Source organism: Mytilus trossulus, chromosome 3 (genome assembly GCF_036588685.1).
Source record: "Mytilus trossulus isolate FHL-02 chromosome 3, PNRI_Mtr1.1.1.hap1, whole genome shotgun sequence".
NCBI classification, from domain to species: Eukaryota; Metazoa; Mollusca; class Bivalvia; order Mytilida; family Mytilidae; genus Mytilus; species Mytilus trossulus.
The window spans coordinates 22,738,649-22,756,396 of record NC_086375.1 but is presented as its reverse complement, the minus strand read 5'-3'; the positions used below and the strand labels follow the sequence as shown (position 1 = coordinate 22,756,396).

At 32.3% G+C, this 17,748-nt stretch overlaps 1 protein-coding gene across 1 annotated transcript; it reads left to right on the top strand.

The window, feature by feature from the left end:
- The first annotated feature begins 3,925 nt into the window (after positions 1–3,925).
- On the top strand, positions 3,926–7,181 carry LOC134710571 (uncharacterized). The gene is made up of 5 exons (XM_063570947.1): positions 3,926–4,308; positions 5,151–5,288; positions 5,989–6,023; positions 6,385–6,655; positions 6,982–7,181. Exons 2-5 carry the CDS (start codon positions 5,207–5,209, stop codon positions 7,101–7,103), a joined length of 510 nt encoding a protein of 169 aa, XP_063427017.1. The 5' UTR covers positions 3,926–4,308; positions 5,151–5,206; the 3' UTR covers positions 7,104–7,181.
- Positions 7,182–17,748: the final 10,567 nt, after the last annotated feature.

The following is a 17,748-nucleotide window of genomic DNA, read 5'->3' as shown; positions in this document are numbered from 1 at the left end:
TATTTTTTTACATCAATCCAGAAAAAGTTGTAAAACTCAGCGGTAAGCCCATCTGTACCAGGGCTTTTATTATTTTTAAATGTTTTTAAAACTTTAACGCACTCAGATTATGAAATATCTGCATCGCATATATCCTTTTCCAGATCTGTTAGAAGGAATAAAATTTAAATAAAAAAAGTTAGAATCACCTGAATATTTATCAGGGTCTTCTTTTGATGAGTACAGATTTTCGTAGAAATTTCTCTCTTCGTTTAGAATTTTTTCTTGTGACAATATTTCAATGTCGTTTACAACTAATTTGTTAATACATTTATTTTTATAATTACATTTTTCTAATGATAAGAAATATTTTGAATTTCTTTCATTGCCTTCGCAGTGCTCGGCATGTGATCGTATAATAGCCCCTCTTGTTTGATTATTTACTATTTGCTCTAAATCTTCTATAACAATATCTAATTCAATTAAAAGTGTATTTATATCTTTATCTAAATATGTACGAGAGAGACCCATGTTCCCATATGCATATGCATTATATATCTACACTGCCGATCCCAAATGTAATGCGGCGAATGCTGCTACAGAAACGATTGATTTTGTAATAGCCATACATTTCCGAATATTATTCATCTTTTAACTAACAAATGAGCGTTTGAGCCTAGGCTCCGTGTTGAAGACCGGACCGTGACCTAAAATGGTTTACTTTTATAAATTTTGACTTGGATGGTGTGTTGTATCATTGGCACTCACACCACATCTCCCTATATCTGTTAAAAAGCTATGCGGGCATCATTTCCATAGAAATACCAAAACGAGGACAAAGCTCATAAAGAGCACTGATGGCAGGGTGAAGTAATTGTTCTTTTTTTTAATGTTTCCTTGATATTATCAGACACACCTTGGTATAATTCTGAAAGTCTAAACATAGACTTAAATTTTCCTGCAGCAGATATGGCATCCCCTATATTGAGTTGAGAGCTAAACTCTGTATTTCATATCCCTATTTCTCTACTGTGTCTGAATTGTAAGGTGTCACAATATCTAGTTAGTTCTGGAGTTTGACAGTTTGGTAAGCATCAGAGACAATCTTGAGTAAAAGTGATCGGTATATGTAGATGATGTGCTACATGAGAAAGGCTTTTTCTTATGGAAGAACGAATCACATCATAAACAATCGTTATTAATGAACTGACAGCAAGTTCAAATTCTATTTTTTCAGTAACTGTTTTACTTAATTGCACAGGTGTTGACTATAATAAGGACTTGGTTATGCATGGATAAATGATTACTCACATTAATAAGCACAACTTTAAAGACCGTAAACACGTTTAGAGGACACAATCCTCTAAAAAAGGAAAAAGTGTCAGGTTGTGAGGATACATGTCGATCAGTTTGATCACAATTCTGGATTTCTGTTTTTTCTAATTAAAAGTTCCGAAAGGGTGACTGGGGAAACGAAATATGGTCACTTGGTCTTCTCCCGATCGGCAGTAAAACGAAGTGGGGCGTCCATTTGGCTGTGCGGGATGTATCAAGTTCGCAGTCACGTCCGGCCAGAATGAGGACATTTAATCCGATGCCTCGTGTAAAGGGAGTGCCACGTTCTTTGCACATTAAAAACGCTTACAACAAGTCATAGAGGGACCCGTAGGTGTCTGTCCCGATCCAATATACCATCATTTTCTAGTGGCAGCTTAAATTTTCCCGACCATCATCCCGAATGGCCTCTATTATGACAAAACCTACCTATTGTTTTTATTGTTAACTTATTCTCGTCCTGAACATGCATGAAATATATGCAACTGGACGTTAAGCAACAAACAATCAATCAATCAATATAATTTAAAGACGCACCGAATTTGCCTTCTGGTGCAAGTCTCATAACATCATTGACGATTCGCCCCAGGAGAGCAGAATATCAAGAGAAGTTGGTTTTAGCATCACCTTGCCGCACACCAAATCTCTAAGAAACTTCTATAGTACTTTTGCCCCGACAACTTGCATGCATATTAATTGCTCTGATGTTCAACTTTGAGATACAATGTATTTTCACACAATTCAACCAGTCATTATCCGGAAAAAACTCTTATCCGAAGGATTTGGTTAATTTTTATAAAAAATCAAAATTTTATTATAAAAAATATAACTTATTTACAGAAAAAAACACGAAAGATCTACTATATATATTCAAATCACTCAAAAATAAATTAACTTCTCATACAAAATCTACATAATCACATCGAAACTATCAAATTGATTGTGAAAGAAAAAATAAATGGTGGAGCTGATTGACGGATAGGAGATTTCCGTAATTAAAAAAGGTACAAATGATGTTTTTATTTTTGAGTTTTTGACAAAATAGCTTGGAATTTGCCCAAAAAAATTTGCATGAAGTATCGCAATAATATAGTTTGTCCTCTCAAATGTCAAATACTGTTTTTGAATCATATATTTTCTCGTTTTTAAAGAAAAACGCGTTAAATTTCTATCGAAAAAAAACAGCCAACTTAAAGTTTGAAAGTTTTACTTGGAGATGGTATTATATTTATGTCTTCATCATTCCAATGATCCTTGATGATATGTGCATCGAAAATATTTACGAAAATAGCGGGAAATGTAACAAAAAAGTATTTTTTTGGAGTTTTAGGTCACTACCCAAAACCGTAAATTGAGGGGTACCCCCATTAAAGGGATAAAATACAAAAATGTGACCATAGAAACTTTTTACGACCCGACGAAAATTAAAACATAGATATTATTCTATCATTTAAAACAATTTGCAGCCGTGTGTTATTCCGGACCATTAAACTCGTTAACTAAGCGTCTTTTTCGATGTCAGTTGCAGTACTATATGGTGCTAAACTGTCTATTAAACTTTGGACTAAACCTGTCAAGGTGACCAACGGTCCTTATCTACAGCACAGCATTGATTCGGATCAGTAAGACTGGTTTCCGAGAATAGTATACATTTTACCTGTTAAAAAGAACCAGTTAAAAAATATCGATTGCAAGTAAACACATTGAAGAAAAGGTTTTGCATTTGAATAAACAGAATACAGAAACATGTCAAATTAATATTTGTTTTTTGTTTATAGTTATACTTTGTTCATCAAAGATGGATTAAATTTATTTTCTGAAGAATAATTGCACTTGTCCCGACGGACAAGCTTGATACAGCTTTTACTTGTCCGATCTTTTTTTCCCTCTAGTACCGGGCAATCGGACAAGCTTGATACAGCTTTTACTTGTCCGATCTTTTTTTTCCTCTAGTACCGGGCAATCGGACAAGCGTTATTGTCGAGGCCTGTCTTCCTAAGAGGTATTACCTGATGACTTATATATGCACATATGAGGTACAGACATTATGACAAATGCTACATTTGTAGTTTGTGGTCCATTATTATCTTGGGTTGAAGTCAAAGTTTCCAAACTCCAGTCACATTTAGGCTTTACTTGAAAAATATGATTGCCAATGAGACAACTCTCCACAAGAGCTAAAATTACATTAAAGTTATAATCTAGTATAGTTACAAAATTCATTTGAAAGCCTAAGGAAATTATGAAACACTTTTTAATCTATAATAAGGATACATGTATTTGCCATGATTCCTCATGAACTTTTCAGATCTACTAGTATTATATATTTATTTGAGAAAACAATATCATAGGTAAAAACCTAATACCTTAAATATCAGCCCGCAAAGCACCAATTCGAAAAAAATATGGAATTTACGTTAATCTAATACTATTATCATACAGTAAAATTCATATGCTATTTAGTCTAAGTATATGATAAAGACCCCTATCTTTTTTGAGGCAGGTTAATCTCTATAAACGTCACTTGTAATACATAGATTCTTGCATTGATACCAGTGGATTATCGGATTTATCCAATCGAAATAGTTAAATTATCAATTTTAAAGTCAGAGCCGCCTCGGCGAGGACTTTAAAATTGATAATTTAACTATCGAGTGAACTTTGTAACTATAAGTAAAAGATTGCCAAATTTTAGGCTAGCGGTTCTCCAAGAGCAGTAGTGGATAAAAAATGGGACAGATATGACGAACACACGAGCATTTATACGAACAAACTTAATCCTAAATGTGCTATACATACGATATTGATAACATACTGAAAGTTGATCGCCACTACATCACCATCCATCGACGTCATAAACAAACATCTCGCATGACAACGTTATAGTTGAAGTATTGGCGATTAATTGCAAAAGGAAAAGTTTTTAGACGTCTTTTAAAAGAATTTATCCTGTGCAGCACTTCCGAAGATAGTCGCCATAGAAATAAGAGTGTGGTGAGTTATTCTATTATACTTTTTATCCAAGTACTATGCTTTCTGTTCTTTTTCTATTTTTATTTTAAAACCTACTTAGACAAAAATATATTTTCGGCATCTTCAAGTTAATGTGAGCTTATAATTCATTGTCTTGAACTGATTTCTGTATTTCAGTTAGTTTAAACATATATAATTATATATGTTTAAACTAAATAAGCATCTTAGATATTAAGTTTATATTCTTGTAGTTTAAGTTTTTTTTTAAATAATAGAAAAATAATGTTAGATTATAAAGAATAATATAAGTTTTCGAGTTCTGACTACAATTGTCGTGGTTCCTGTGCTTTTATGTCCTGTGAAAAGATAAAATTATTGGGTATGTTTTTGTAACTTCAAAAATAATACATAAGTAAATGCGACGTGTATAGTATTAATAAAACAGCAACCACTGACACAAAACTAAAGATATGCAAAGGTGGATAAACATAATTTGTTTGAAGACGCATGATTTTTTTTAATAATGTCAAGCTCAAACTTGAAAGCTGAATACTTGGCATCAAGACAAGTTGTAAAAAATAAATAACAGATACATATAAAAAGAAGATGGGATTTAATTGCCTATGAGGCAACTCTCCACAAGAGACCAAATCACACATAAATTGAGAATTATAGGTCCCCGTACGGCCTTCACTAATGAGCAAAGTCCATACCTTTTAGTTAGCTATAAAATGCTCTGAAACGTTTGGTTATTTGATTTGTTAGGTTCCTGTCTCATTGACATGTACCCGACATCACCTTCAATTCGACTTTAAAAATACTAAATCCACAAATTATTATGAACATTATGATTCTCCATTTAGACAAATTAAAAGAAGAGGAGAAAAGTACCGAAAATATAAAAGAAGAAGAAAATAAAATGACCATGCAATACGAAACGTTCAGTATATCTGACGAATTAAAGGAGCTGGAGGCGGAAGTAGAAGTATCTATGAGAGCAGGTAACTTCTTAAGTTAATTTGCAGTTGTATATTTTATGAGTTTTTCTGGACTTCATTTCTGTTTTTGTTCCGTGAAAAAAAAAACAATAATGCTTGCTAAACAGTAACTACAAAGATAAGAAGATGTGGTGTGATTGCCAATGAGAAATCTCTCCCTCAGAGACAAATGACATAGAAGTTTAGTACTATAGGTTATCGTACGTCCTTCAACAATGAGCGATTGTCATACCGCACAGCCGGCTACAAATGGGCCCAAAATTACAAATTCCCGTTGATACTGTTTTACATATTTGTTCAATGATCATCTCTTTTTTTTTGGCAATTAGTCCAAAACCTGACCTTTTTTAAACATAATTGACAGGTAGTATTAGGGAGGTAAATCCGAACATACCCAACCTTGTATGTTAAATGTTTTTGAATTACCTCCCTTACACTGCTTCTGAATTGTCTTAATTGTCCATTGACCAGAAAACCCTAGTTTCACCCTTCTTTTGTCGCTATAGAGATCCATTCAGTAAAACTAAAGTTATTGTCTGAAAACTAAAGACGTCTTCGGACGACGATGATTTTTTTTTTGCGATCGTATAAAAACGATTATGTCATTATGCTTTAACAATTATGATCACAGTTATATAGTACTTGTTTGTTTGGTCAGATATTAATGAGGGTATATAATTTTTTTCCACTTTCTGACCAACAGGAAAAACTATGAAGAATGCTGGAGGCGTTTTCAAGGTAATAAGAATATCAATAATATGCATGGTCATCTTAATCTACGAACAGTATATCTAACATGATATATGTTCCGGTTTTAAAAAAAAATTCTGTTTATAAAAATTTGATTTTTTTTTAGAGAAAAAAAAACAAGAATTTTCTTATCCCAGACATACATTACCTTAGTTGCATTTGGTACAACTTTTTTGAATTTTTGGTCCTAAATGTTCTTCAACTTTGTACTTGTTTAGATTAATAACTTTTTTGATCTGAGAGTGTCACTGATGAGCCTTATGTAGACGAAACGCGCGTCTGGTGTAATAAATTATAATCGTGGTACCTTTGATAACTATTGTACATGACAAATAATTAATTATTATAGGATACAGGCCTAAACTACAAACTTAACGGAGCTATAGGAAAAGAAATGAAAAAAGAAGAAAGGAGGGAAAAAAGAGAAAAGATGGAAGAGGAGAAAAGACAAAAGAAATTAGACCGAGAAGAGGAAATGATTATAAAAAAGTACACTAAAAGAATAGAAATGATTATGGAAAGGTACAATAAGGCTGATAAAGTGCAACAGAAGAAAGACAAAAAGAGAAAAAAGCAAGTGGAAAAGCACGAGAAAAAAACTCAAAAGATGTTGGAAAAAGGTATTCATTTTATTGAAATGTACACTTTCTATATTGTCATGATGGTTGATTCCACGTGGACGTCTTTGACAAGACCAGCAATATTTTCGTATTGCAACAAACACACGTCAATGAAGTATTAAAACATCGTATAAACTTGAAATTAATAAATTCCCAATGCAATAAGAAACACTTTATCCTTTGGTCTTTAAATAAGTGTTTCGTTGCAACATAATAACACTTCTTATTATCAAACTTTCATGAACCAATTTGATTTTAAACTTTCATGAACTTATTTGATTTTGAACTTTCATGAACGTATTTGATTTTGACACTTGTTTTTACAGAAAAGAAGAAAATGGAGACAGAATGTGACAAAGATGGAAAGAAAAACACAGTTTTATCCAGCATTCAGGCATTTTTTGGATGTTTTTCTTGTTTAAATCGTCAGGAAAAAGCAGATGTATGATAAATTAATATTTTGTATAATATCAATTTTCTTTATTTTATCACTGTTTTTTGTATTATAATAAATCTCCTTTACTTTTCTCCTTGTTTTTCATATTATATATTTTTAATCAATTAATTTATAAATGGAATTATGTCTAACGTGAAGACACACAATGGACTTTCTTAAGATGTAAATCATCTGGAACGAAATACAAGTATTCTCAAACGTGGCAAATGCTCTCAACTCAAATCCTAATTTGCTAGGATTATTAAGAAGATGTGGTACGATTGCCAATGAGACCAACCCTTTACCAGAGACCGCTGAAACTGAAATTTACAACTTTTGATCATCATACGTCCTTCAACCACGAGAAAAGCCCATAACGCATACATAGGTATAAAAGTCGACGTAAACAATATATAATAGACCAGATGCTCCGCAGGGTGCAGCTTTATACGACCGCAGAGATTGAACGCTGAACGGTTGGGGCAAGTATGAACACAACATTCAAGCTGGATTCAGCTCTCAATTTGGAATGTGATTAAATAGTTGACACAGCATAGGTTTCTGACACAGAATGAATGTGGTCTCATGAACTTAAAATTTTGTTTTGCCTTTGAGCAACTCACTATGCTGTTAGATATTAATACTCTCAAAAAAACGTTTGAAGAAATTTTCTTTTTTTATATTTATGAAATCTTAAATAAGAAAAATTTACCCCCCTCCCCCCAATTTTTTTTCACATCCCTCTTTCCTTTATTCCAAAACTGATCTCAATTCAAATTTCTAAAAGAGTTTGCAACAATAATTACTCATTCAAATACATCATAAAATATTAAAATGAAAAAAAGTGCTTGTTATCACTGAATGGCAAAGATTGTTTTAATTTATCAGTTGGAAGTAAAAGTGAATATACATTGTGTATTGTTAGTCCAGCATTTTGGGACAATTGATCACTTTATGGTAAAAGCATGAAACTTTGCACAGTGTTAGTTATGATGTTTATAAACATTTTTGGATATGGAACCATAAAAAAAAACCCACAATGGCCGCCAACAGTGATGAAGCAGAGTCCAAAAATATAGTATAATTAATAATTTGAAAATAAAAGCACAAAACTTTGCATATCGCTAGTTATGATGATTATTAATCTTTTCTGAATAATATGGAACAATAAAAAAAAATGGCCGCCAACAGTCATGCGACAGAGTCCCAAAATGTGGTATAATGTATCATTTGAAAATAAAAGCATAACACTTTGAATAATGGCCGACAAATTCAAAATGGCCGCCAACAGTTATGAGGAAGAGTACAAAAAAATGGTACAATTGATCATTTGAAAATAAAATTGCAAAACTTTGCATATTGATAGTAATGATGCTAATTAATCTTTTCTGAATATTGAACGATTAAAAATATTTCCTTAATGGCCGACAAATTTAAAATGGCCGCCAAACGTCTTATTATCAGAAACTGTCGGGTATATCTAGAAAGCTATTAGCGTCACTGATACGTCATTTGTAGACGAAACACGCATCTGGCATAAAGAAGTTATCCACAAAGAATATATAAACCAATTTACGATCATAGTTTTTCAAACATGGCTACTGAAAAGACGTTCATGTTATCAAGTGTAGAATATGACAAAAAGACTAAATCAAATAATATTGATTGGGCAAATTGCATCCTATGCCAAGAAATTATAGATGAAAAACTGATATATACGGAAGCGTATTAGCGCCACACATTTCCCCCCCCCTATGTTTGCGTTTTAACGCAAACCTTTGCGTTATAACGCAAACATTTTGCGTTATAACGCAAACCTTATAGGAAAAAAAAAAATGTGTGGCGCTAATACGCTTCCGTAGATATATGCCCATTTGATTCTAAACGTTCAAATGTTGGTGCTGGTTATCAATCTTTAGCTGACAATATTAAGAAGTTTCATAAAATAACGATTAATGCCTGAAGGCATTAATGTGTGCATTGAAAACTTAGATGAGGGATCTGGAATAGCACAGTCTTTCATTGGCCAAAAGGCATGTTGGCACAAATCTTGCAACTTAAAACTGAACAGGACAAAGTTGAATAGAGCAGAAAAACGAACCACACATGAGAGGATAGATGATAAAGCAACCACATCTAATAGAAAACTATACATAGCTTTTCCATTCAGTCCACCAGTAACCCGTCTGTGTGCTTTTTCCATATTGAAAATATTCAAGAAGCCCTTCATGAGTCCTCAATGTTTGGATAAGATACACGTTTGAGAGAATGTGCAGTAAAATTAAATGACACATTGTTACTTGCAAAGTTAAGAACTGTTGATCTAATTGCACAGGAAGCAAAGTACCACTCTGAATGTTTAGTTTCCTTATATAATCGTGCATCTCGAATAGAAATGATAAATGATAATGTCAAATCTAAGAAGGAAAGTCAAATCCATGATATTGCATTTTCAGAACTAGTCTCTTATAAAATTTGTAAGGGTTCCGCGGAACCCAGTGTCTCGCCTATTTTTGCTGTAAATTGCAGGCTCAACAACAATGAGGAAAAAAATCAATAAAAATATTTCTCTTGTTACTATTTTATGATTGTAAGAAAATCTAAGTCCATTTAAAAGTAAATTACAGAAAAAACGGAGTAATCTTTTTACAAACTTTACTTCTGGATACTATCTTATGATCATAAACAAGCTTCTGTCAAAGTTTGGTAGAAATCCAGTATAGTTTTAGAAAGTTATTAAAATTTCACAAACTTCAACCACAGAGTGAATATTTGTTGACGCCGCCGACGACGACGGAATGTAGGATCGCTTAGTCTCGCTTTTTCGACTAAAGTCGAAGGCTCGACAATAAATGAAACAAGATCATGCGATGAGACCATAAGTGTTTGAAAGTTGTCAGATATATGTAAACTTTATAGGGAAAGAGTAACATGTCTTAGGTGCAGATGTTTCATCTCGAGTTAATAGTACACGACTGAAACACAGAATTGTATCTAATTTCCCTAACTTAGATGCTTACAACCAAGGCCTTGAAAACATACTTGCTTTCAAAGATGACATTGGTCCTACATTGAAGAGAGTCTGATTAGAAGACTTAGATAATAAGTTTGTCAACATATCAAAAGCAGCTAGGTTTGTTCGTAAAGATATTTTTGCATCAAATTTAAAATTTAAACCTTCCCAAATGGATGTCGGGAAGTTTCTGTACCGAAGTCATTGCTTTCTTTGGTCAGTATAATTCAGTTTGGACCTAACATTCAGGATCGCCTCCTACGACCGAGTGTTAGAAATTTCGACTTCCATGGCCAATGATGCTTGTCGTCTTTATGTCCAAGAAGGTATTGATTTTCCTACCAATTTACTACGAAATGTGTTTACTTCATCTGCTGGAGACAACATTGTGATTTTGTGATTTTACTTTTTGTTTTATCACAATCCAACCAGTATCTCGTTAAAAGATACATTCCATGGTACAGGTATATCTTTATTCCAACATATTTCAGAGGATGTTCAACTTGACGGCGTTGTTCAAACATTTCACCAATCTGAACCTATGTTGAAATGCCAGTCAAAGAGATTGACTCTTTTACCAGAGAGTTATTCAAATCTTCCACCAGATGTACTTAGATCCGGTGAACCAGATATCCCACCAGTTGAAGGAGAACTTTCAATTGACATGTCCTTAGTCCCAGCTGCATTAAAAGGGGAATGCAAATGGCTGAACAGCTGTGGATAGGATTTGGCACTGGAAAGAACTTCCGATATATTTCAATCCATGGATTGTGTCTTGCTCTAGGACCATTAAAATTGAAAGTCTTTCCACTGTTCCATTCATTTACCAGTTGTGACACAGTCTCAGCTTTTTCTGAGGAAAGGTAAGAAATCAGCTTGGGACACATGGTCCGTATATGAGGAGTTATCAGTATCGGGAAAATTGTGAAGCTTTGAAAAATAAGAACTCGTCAAAAACGACATTTTGAGTTGAATCGGCGATTTTATTTCATAGTTAATGTCACCTGTTACATTAAATAATAATATGTTTGTATGTACATGCTTGTATTGAAATAATTGTTTTATACCATATTTAAAATCAAACGATAAATTTTCACAGGTTAAACGGCGCCATTTTGAAAATATTATCTATGCACCCAGGTATTAACGATACATTGTAGGCCTTTGTCGATATCAAATTATCCAGTTTCACGGATTTGGTAACTTTCTAACACACAATGATGGTGTATACATACGAATACTGTCAAACTTAGACATTTTGACGCGCCATTTTGAATTTGGAAGCCATTTTGATAATTTCAGTCAAACATCCATGCACAAGAAAGTGAAAATTTCATATCTTCTCTCAATTATAAAAAGGTTAAGTAGTGTTATAAATCTGTCATTTCATACTGATAAGGCCACTGATGATATTACAACAAACAGATGTTTAAAACAGAAAATTGTTAATTTCTAAAAGTTTAAGGAAAATGCACAGGCCCATGTGGGGTTGACTCTCCCCCCTTTTTTTTCTTAATTTGTGGTGTTTAATTATTTTTTTGGGGAAATATGCTTGATGTTGTTTATCCTGACTTTTAAGATTAATTTGAAAACCCAATTATTTTTAAATATGTTTTTTTTAATATTTTAATCTTGCAATTTATTGAAAAAATTTAATTTTGTAAAAATATCAAAATTACATATATAAGAAAAATAAATACATTTCTTGATTGGTATTGTGTATTTGTTTTTATCTCTTCTTGCAATTGTCACTTATAAATTGAGAAAGAAACCATGTGGCATCTGTGAACTAACATATTATAATTGATGTGACAGTTTAATTTGAAAATATTGTGTTTTCTAAGTGGTGCAGGAGATAAGTTCACTTTTTATTCAGCATCATTTTGATGCAAATTCTTGAGCTTAGATTGAAGACTGAATTTCTGTATTATAAAGTTTAAAAAATAATAATTGACATATCTTAATTGTATTTCCTTAAGTTTGTGACATCTTCTGAACTCATTAAAATTGGAAGACTTCGTCAAGTGAATTATGTTATACTTATGTCGGCCATCTTGAATTTGGCGGCCATATTGGATTTTTTTTCGTGGCTCCATATCTAAATTTTGTCTATACCCCTTAATCCTTCACTATTCCAAGTTTCGTGCTTTTACCATAAAGTGATCAATGATTCTGATATCCGCTGGACTATGTATAAAACAATGATTTAAGTTGATTCAACTACTATTCTGTACAAAGAAAGATAACTCCAATTAGATATTTCTTGCACAGTATTCAGCAATAACAAGAAATCTTTAATTGCACAGTATTGTATTGTGCAATAGAAAGAAATTTTCTATTGCGCAATACTGTGCAATTGAAAATACTTGCTATTGCACAATACTGTGCAATTGAAGATTTCTTGCTATTGTGCAATACTGTGCAATTGAAAATTTACTTCTATTGCACAATACAATACTGTGCAATTAAAGATTTCTTGCTATTGCTGAATACTGTGCAATTGAAAATTTCTTGCTATTGCGCAATACTTAATATAATAATTTTGGATCCTTATCTGGACCAACTTGAAAATTGGGCCCATAATAAAAAAAGTACATGTTTGGATTCAGCATGTCAAAGAAGCCCAAGAATTCTTTTTTTTGTTAAATTCAACCTTAGTTTAATTTTGAACCATTTGGACTTTAATGTAGACCAATATGAAAACGGGACCAAAAATTAAGAATCTACATACTCAGTCAGATTTGGCATATAAAAAAAAACAATTATCTAATTTTTGAAAACTGGGCCAATAATAAAAAAATCTTAAGTAAATTTTTAGATTCAGCATATCAAAGAACCCCAAGGATTCAATTTTTGTTAAAATCAAACTTAGTTTAATTTTGGACCCTTTGGACCTTAATGTAGACCAATTTGAAAACGGGACTAAAAAAAGAACCCCAATTATTCAATTTTTGATGAAATCAAACAAAGTTTAATTTGGACCCTTTGGGCCCCTTATTCCTAAACTGTTGTGACCAAAACTCCTTAAATCAATCCCAACCTTCTTTTTATGGTCATAAATCTTGTGTTTAAATTTCATACATTTCTATATACTTATACTAAAGTTATTGTGGGAAAACCAAGAAAAATGCTTATTTAGGCCCCTTTTTGGTCCCTTATTCCTATACTATTTGCACCTCAACTCCCAAAATCAATTCCAACCTTCCTTTTGTGGTCATAAACCTTGTGTTTAAATTTCATTGATTTCTATTTACTTATACTAAAGATATTGTGCGAAAAACCAAGAATAATGCTTATTTGGGCTCTTTTTTGGCCCTTAATTCCTATACTGTTGGAACCAAAACTCCCAAACATAGTCTCAACCTTCCTTTGGTGGTCTTAAACCTTATGTTAAAATTTCATAGATTTCAATTCATTTTTAAAGTTAGAGTGCGAAAACTAAAAATATTCGGACGAAGACAAGGACGCCAACGTGATACCAATATACGACCAAAACATCAAAAAAAATAATGTAACACAGTAACAAACGACAACCAATGAGTTACTGGTTCCTGTGTTGGAACAAGCACATAAATACAGAATGTGGCAGGATTAATCATGTTAGCGAAATCACAACCCTCTTCCTTACCTGGGATAGTGGTGTAACAGTACAGCATAAGAACTAACTATAACATTCAGTTGAAAAAGGCTTTACTCATCAGATGGACAGTAAATAGAAATAGATATAACAAAAACACCGAGTGAACGTGGCCAGGTACTTGTACATCCGAGCAACAAAAAAGACAGTTTACAACACTAAAAAAACTAAAAGTGGAAATGGGGAAATGTATCAAAGAGACAACGACCGACTTAAGAATTGATTACATCCATCTGAGAGTACTCGTAGTTGCTGAGAGCCAATTCAAAACCACTAACAACTAACATTAAATCATCAATCAGTACACACCAAACATCCAATGGATTTGGGGTAGATCGTCATAACCAGTCAGATAAAGACATGAGCTTATGCAATGTCAAAATACAGGTAGAGACAGAATGTAGATCAGTGAGAGTGCATATGAGTATTTGGCAATAATATTGTACGTTTTCTTACTGAAGGTCGATTCCTTTCTGCTTCCTCCTACACTTACCACCAAGAAATAGCACAATAGAGTTTAAAGGGGCGTAAAACACCAGCCTGTCAATCAATCTCAGTCACAATTGAATAAGAAAAGTAACTAGCAACAGGCTAAACGAAAAGAGAGGCATAAAAGTACTTTTATGTTATTTTCATAAATTAGAGTTGTAATTTTGTGAAAAGTATGGGATCCGAATCATGACCTTGACTTGTACTTCACCATAATACACATACAAAAAAAGAAGTTTTGGTATAAAGAACTAAGCCACATAGCTGATCATAGCTAGTCACAAACACCAAATTATGTGAAATTATGCAACTAAAGGGTACTGTACGACCTTTAACGATGATTAAAACCCAAACCGTAGGATCAATAGGTTCCAACATGACATATTCTTTCGCAGAAAACCATAGGCCTAAAAAATGACAATATTAATACATGTAATACAGACAACAACCCATTGGCGGATCCAAAAGGTTGGGGGAGTCTGTGTCCGGTTGATAGAACACCCCCTTTTTTTGGAGGGTCGATCAATGCATTTTAATGGGGACATATAGCTATACCCCCCTTTTATCCAGGGTTGGGAACCCCCATTTTTAACATTCTGACATCCAGAAAGGGGTATCCCAAGGCTCAATCATGGGGCCCCTTTTATTTAATATTTTAATAAATGGCATATTCTATTTTATTGAACATGGTACCCTAGATGGTACCCTGTATAAGTATGCCAATGACAATACTCTGTCTTACATGTATGCTGATAATGATTTTGATAATTTATTATGTACACTTGAAAGAGAAAGTGCTATTTTAATTGACTGGTTCAGGTTTAATTGTATGCAGGCAAATCCTGACAAAGTCCAAGACATTGCAGTTGGAAATAAAACATTTGCAAAAAAGCCTGTTTTTAATATACAGTCAGCAAAAATATCCTGTGATGAGATTGTCAAACTTTTGGGTATTGATATTGACTATCAACTTAATTTTAATCACCACATTTAAAATATTTGTCATAAACATCCCAACAACTGAATGTTTAAAAGTGCATTGGCTGCTACCTTACTAAATTGAATAAATTGACCATTTTCCACACATTTATTTTATCTAATTTTAATATTTGTCCTTTGGCATGGCATTTTTGCAACAAAATTAACACCAACAAATTGGAAAAATTTCAGGAAAGGGCTTTACAATTTATCTATGAAGACTACGTTAGTTCATATGATGAACTACTTTTATGAGCAAAATTTCCATCACTGAAAATAAGTCATATGCGTAACATGGCTATTGAGTGTTTTAAAATTTTATATAAATTTTCACCACCATGCTTTCATGATTTAGTTGTATTGGAAGACTGTAAATATAATTTTAGATATTATAATATTGTAGATATACCTAGGGTCCAAACATCAACCTATGGTTAGAACTCTTTTAAATACACAGCTGCTGTTTTATGGAATGATCTACCTGATGATTTTTGAAAAATTGCTAATTTTAGTCAGTTCAAAAATATTTTTAGGCCATAAAATGGAAATGACTGTAAGTGCACAATTTGTGCAGACTTTTAGTTTATATATTATGCAAATTTATTTACCATCAAGATCATACTCCATTTTTTCAAATTTTATGCTATGCATTTTTGCCAGCTTTTATGCCTAGTTTATTGCATGTGTACTACATTATGTGTTGTATTGTTATAAATGTCTCTTATGGTGGTTAAATGCTCATTAGAGCTTATGTTTGTCTGTTTTTATACCTTGCCGACTCTAAATAATGCTTATTTATTATTATTATTATTGATTATTTATTTTACCTCTGATGGAGAATTGTCTCATTTATAATACCACATCTTCTTATTTCTATAACTACATAATTAAAGTGGCCAGTTAAACTAGTTTTTAGATCTCATCACACCCTTACATAATATACATGTACATCGGATAAGTTGACCAATGCAGTTCTTTCAAAAGATCACGTTTAAACAACAATTGACTCTTCAAAATAGAGTGATATGGTAAATTCATTATTATTGCTATAAATTGTTCTTATCCAACATACCAACATTTCCCAGTGGCTTTTTAAAATCCTGTATCCTGGGAAAAGTCTATAACTTATACTTAAGCTGAGTATGTGTGATATATTTGCCACTGTCAAAAGTCTATAACTTATACTTAAGCTTAGTATACATGATATATTTGCCACTGTACATAAAACAAACAAATGATAGAAATGCAGTTAACCTAATTTAGCATTCAAATCTATGGTGAGAGCTGTTGCTTGCTGAAATTGATTTATAAATTCATGGTTATGCTGTTCTATAATTCCATATAGGGTAATTAAAATGCCTTAGGTTGGTCTGCTGCTCACTTTAACTGACAATAATGTCTTTCTCTATCCATAATACACTATCTCTAGGTGCAGTCCATATAACTGGACAAATCTTTTTTTGTTAAATCTATTTTGTCCTGAAAATATTCCAAATATCCTATATTTAGGTAATACTTTGTATCACTCCACTATATACAACGTCTCAGAATAACTAACATGGAATGGGATCTGCTACAGAACTTGCCATCAAAATAAATATTTTTGACTTTCCAAACTTTTGTTTCAAGCATACTTTATGAAGGTTAATACAGAAAACTGTGCAAAAAGAACTCATACCTTTTATACTAATCAATGCATTATGTAGCACATTTTTAGTAATTGTTCAATTTATTTGACTACCGTATTTAGCTGTGTATAGTAGTACGCAGTTGTGAATAGCATTCAAGCTATAGTCAATAAAACAATACAAATTGCTTCACATTTTCATGTCAGGACCTTTTATAGACAACTATACAGTTATGGGTTTTTCTCATTGTTGTAGGCAATATGGCTGCTTATTATTTCTTACTACCACTTCATTTTAACTCTGGTGGATAGTTATCTGATTCTTATTGGCAATCATTCCACTTCTCCCCATATTTATATACATGTATAAAAAAAACCACATAACTTTTCCCAAGTGTTATCTATTTAATTGACTGAAACATATTATTGTTATGTATGCTGAACTATCTAATATATTCATAGAAGATATTCCCAATGATTATTTGAATACAAATTAACATATATCTTATGCTTTTCATATGCTATAGTAAGTAATTTAACAAGTACATGATTATTTATATATACTGACTTTTTCACATGTATAAAATGTATTAAACCATATTTGTGACATCTTAAAAGACTACTTCTAACAAATATCACCTAGGATATTGATTTCTGCCGAAATTTTCTTTTCTAACATCCCATCATTTTCATTTTTCTTATTTGATAGACTTACTCATAAAACTTCCTTCAACGATATTTCAATTTGTAAATTCTTTACATGTATTTTGTAAAAGTCTTAAATGAAGAAAAGTAATAATTATCCACAACTTAAAAAAAAGTATTTTCGATTATTACATGAAAACATGAATAAAAAAATTTACACATGGCCCATAAAATTAATGAATATCACGGCCCAGGCCATGTGTAAATT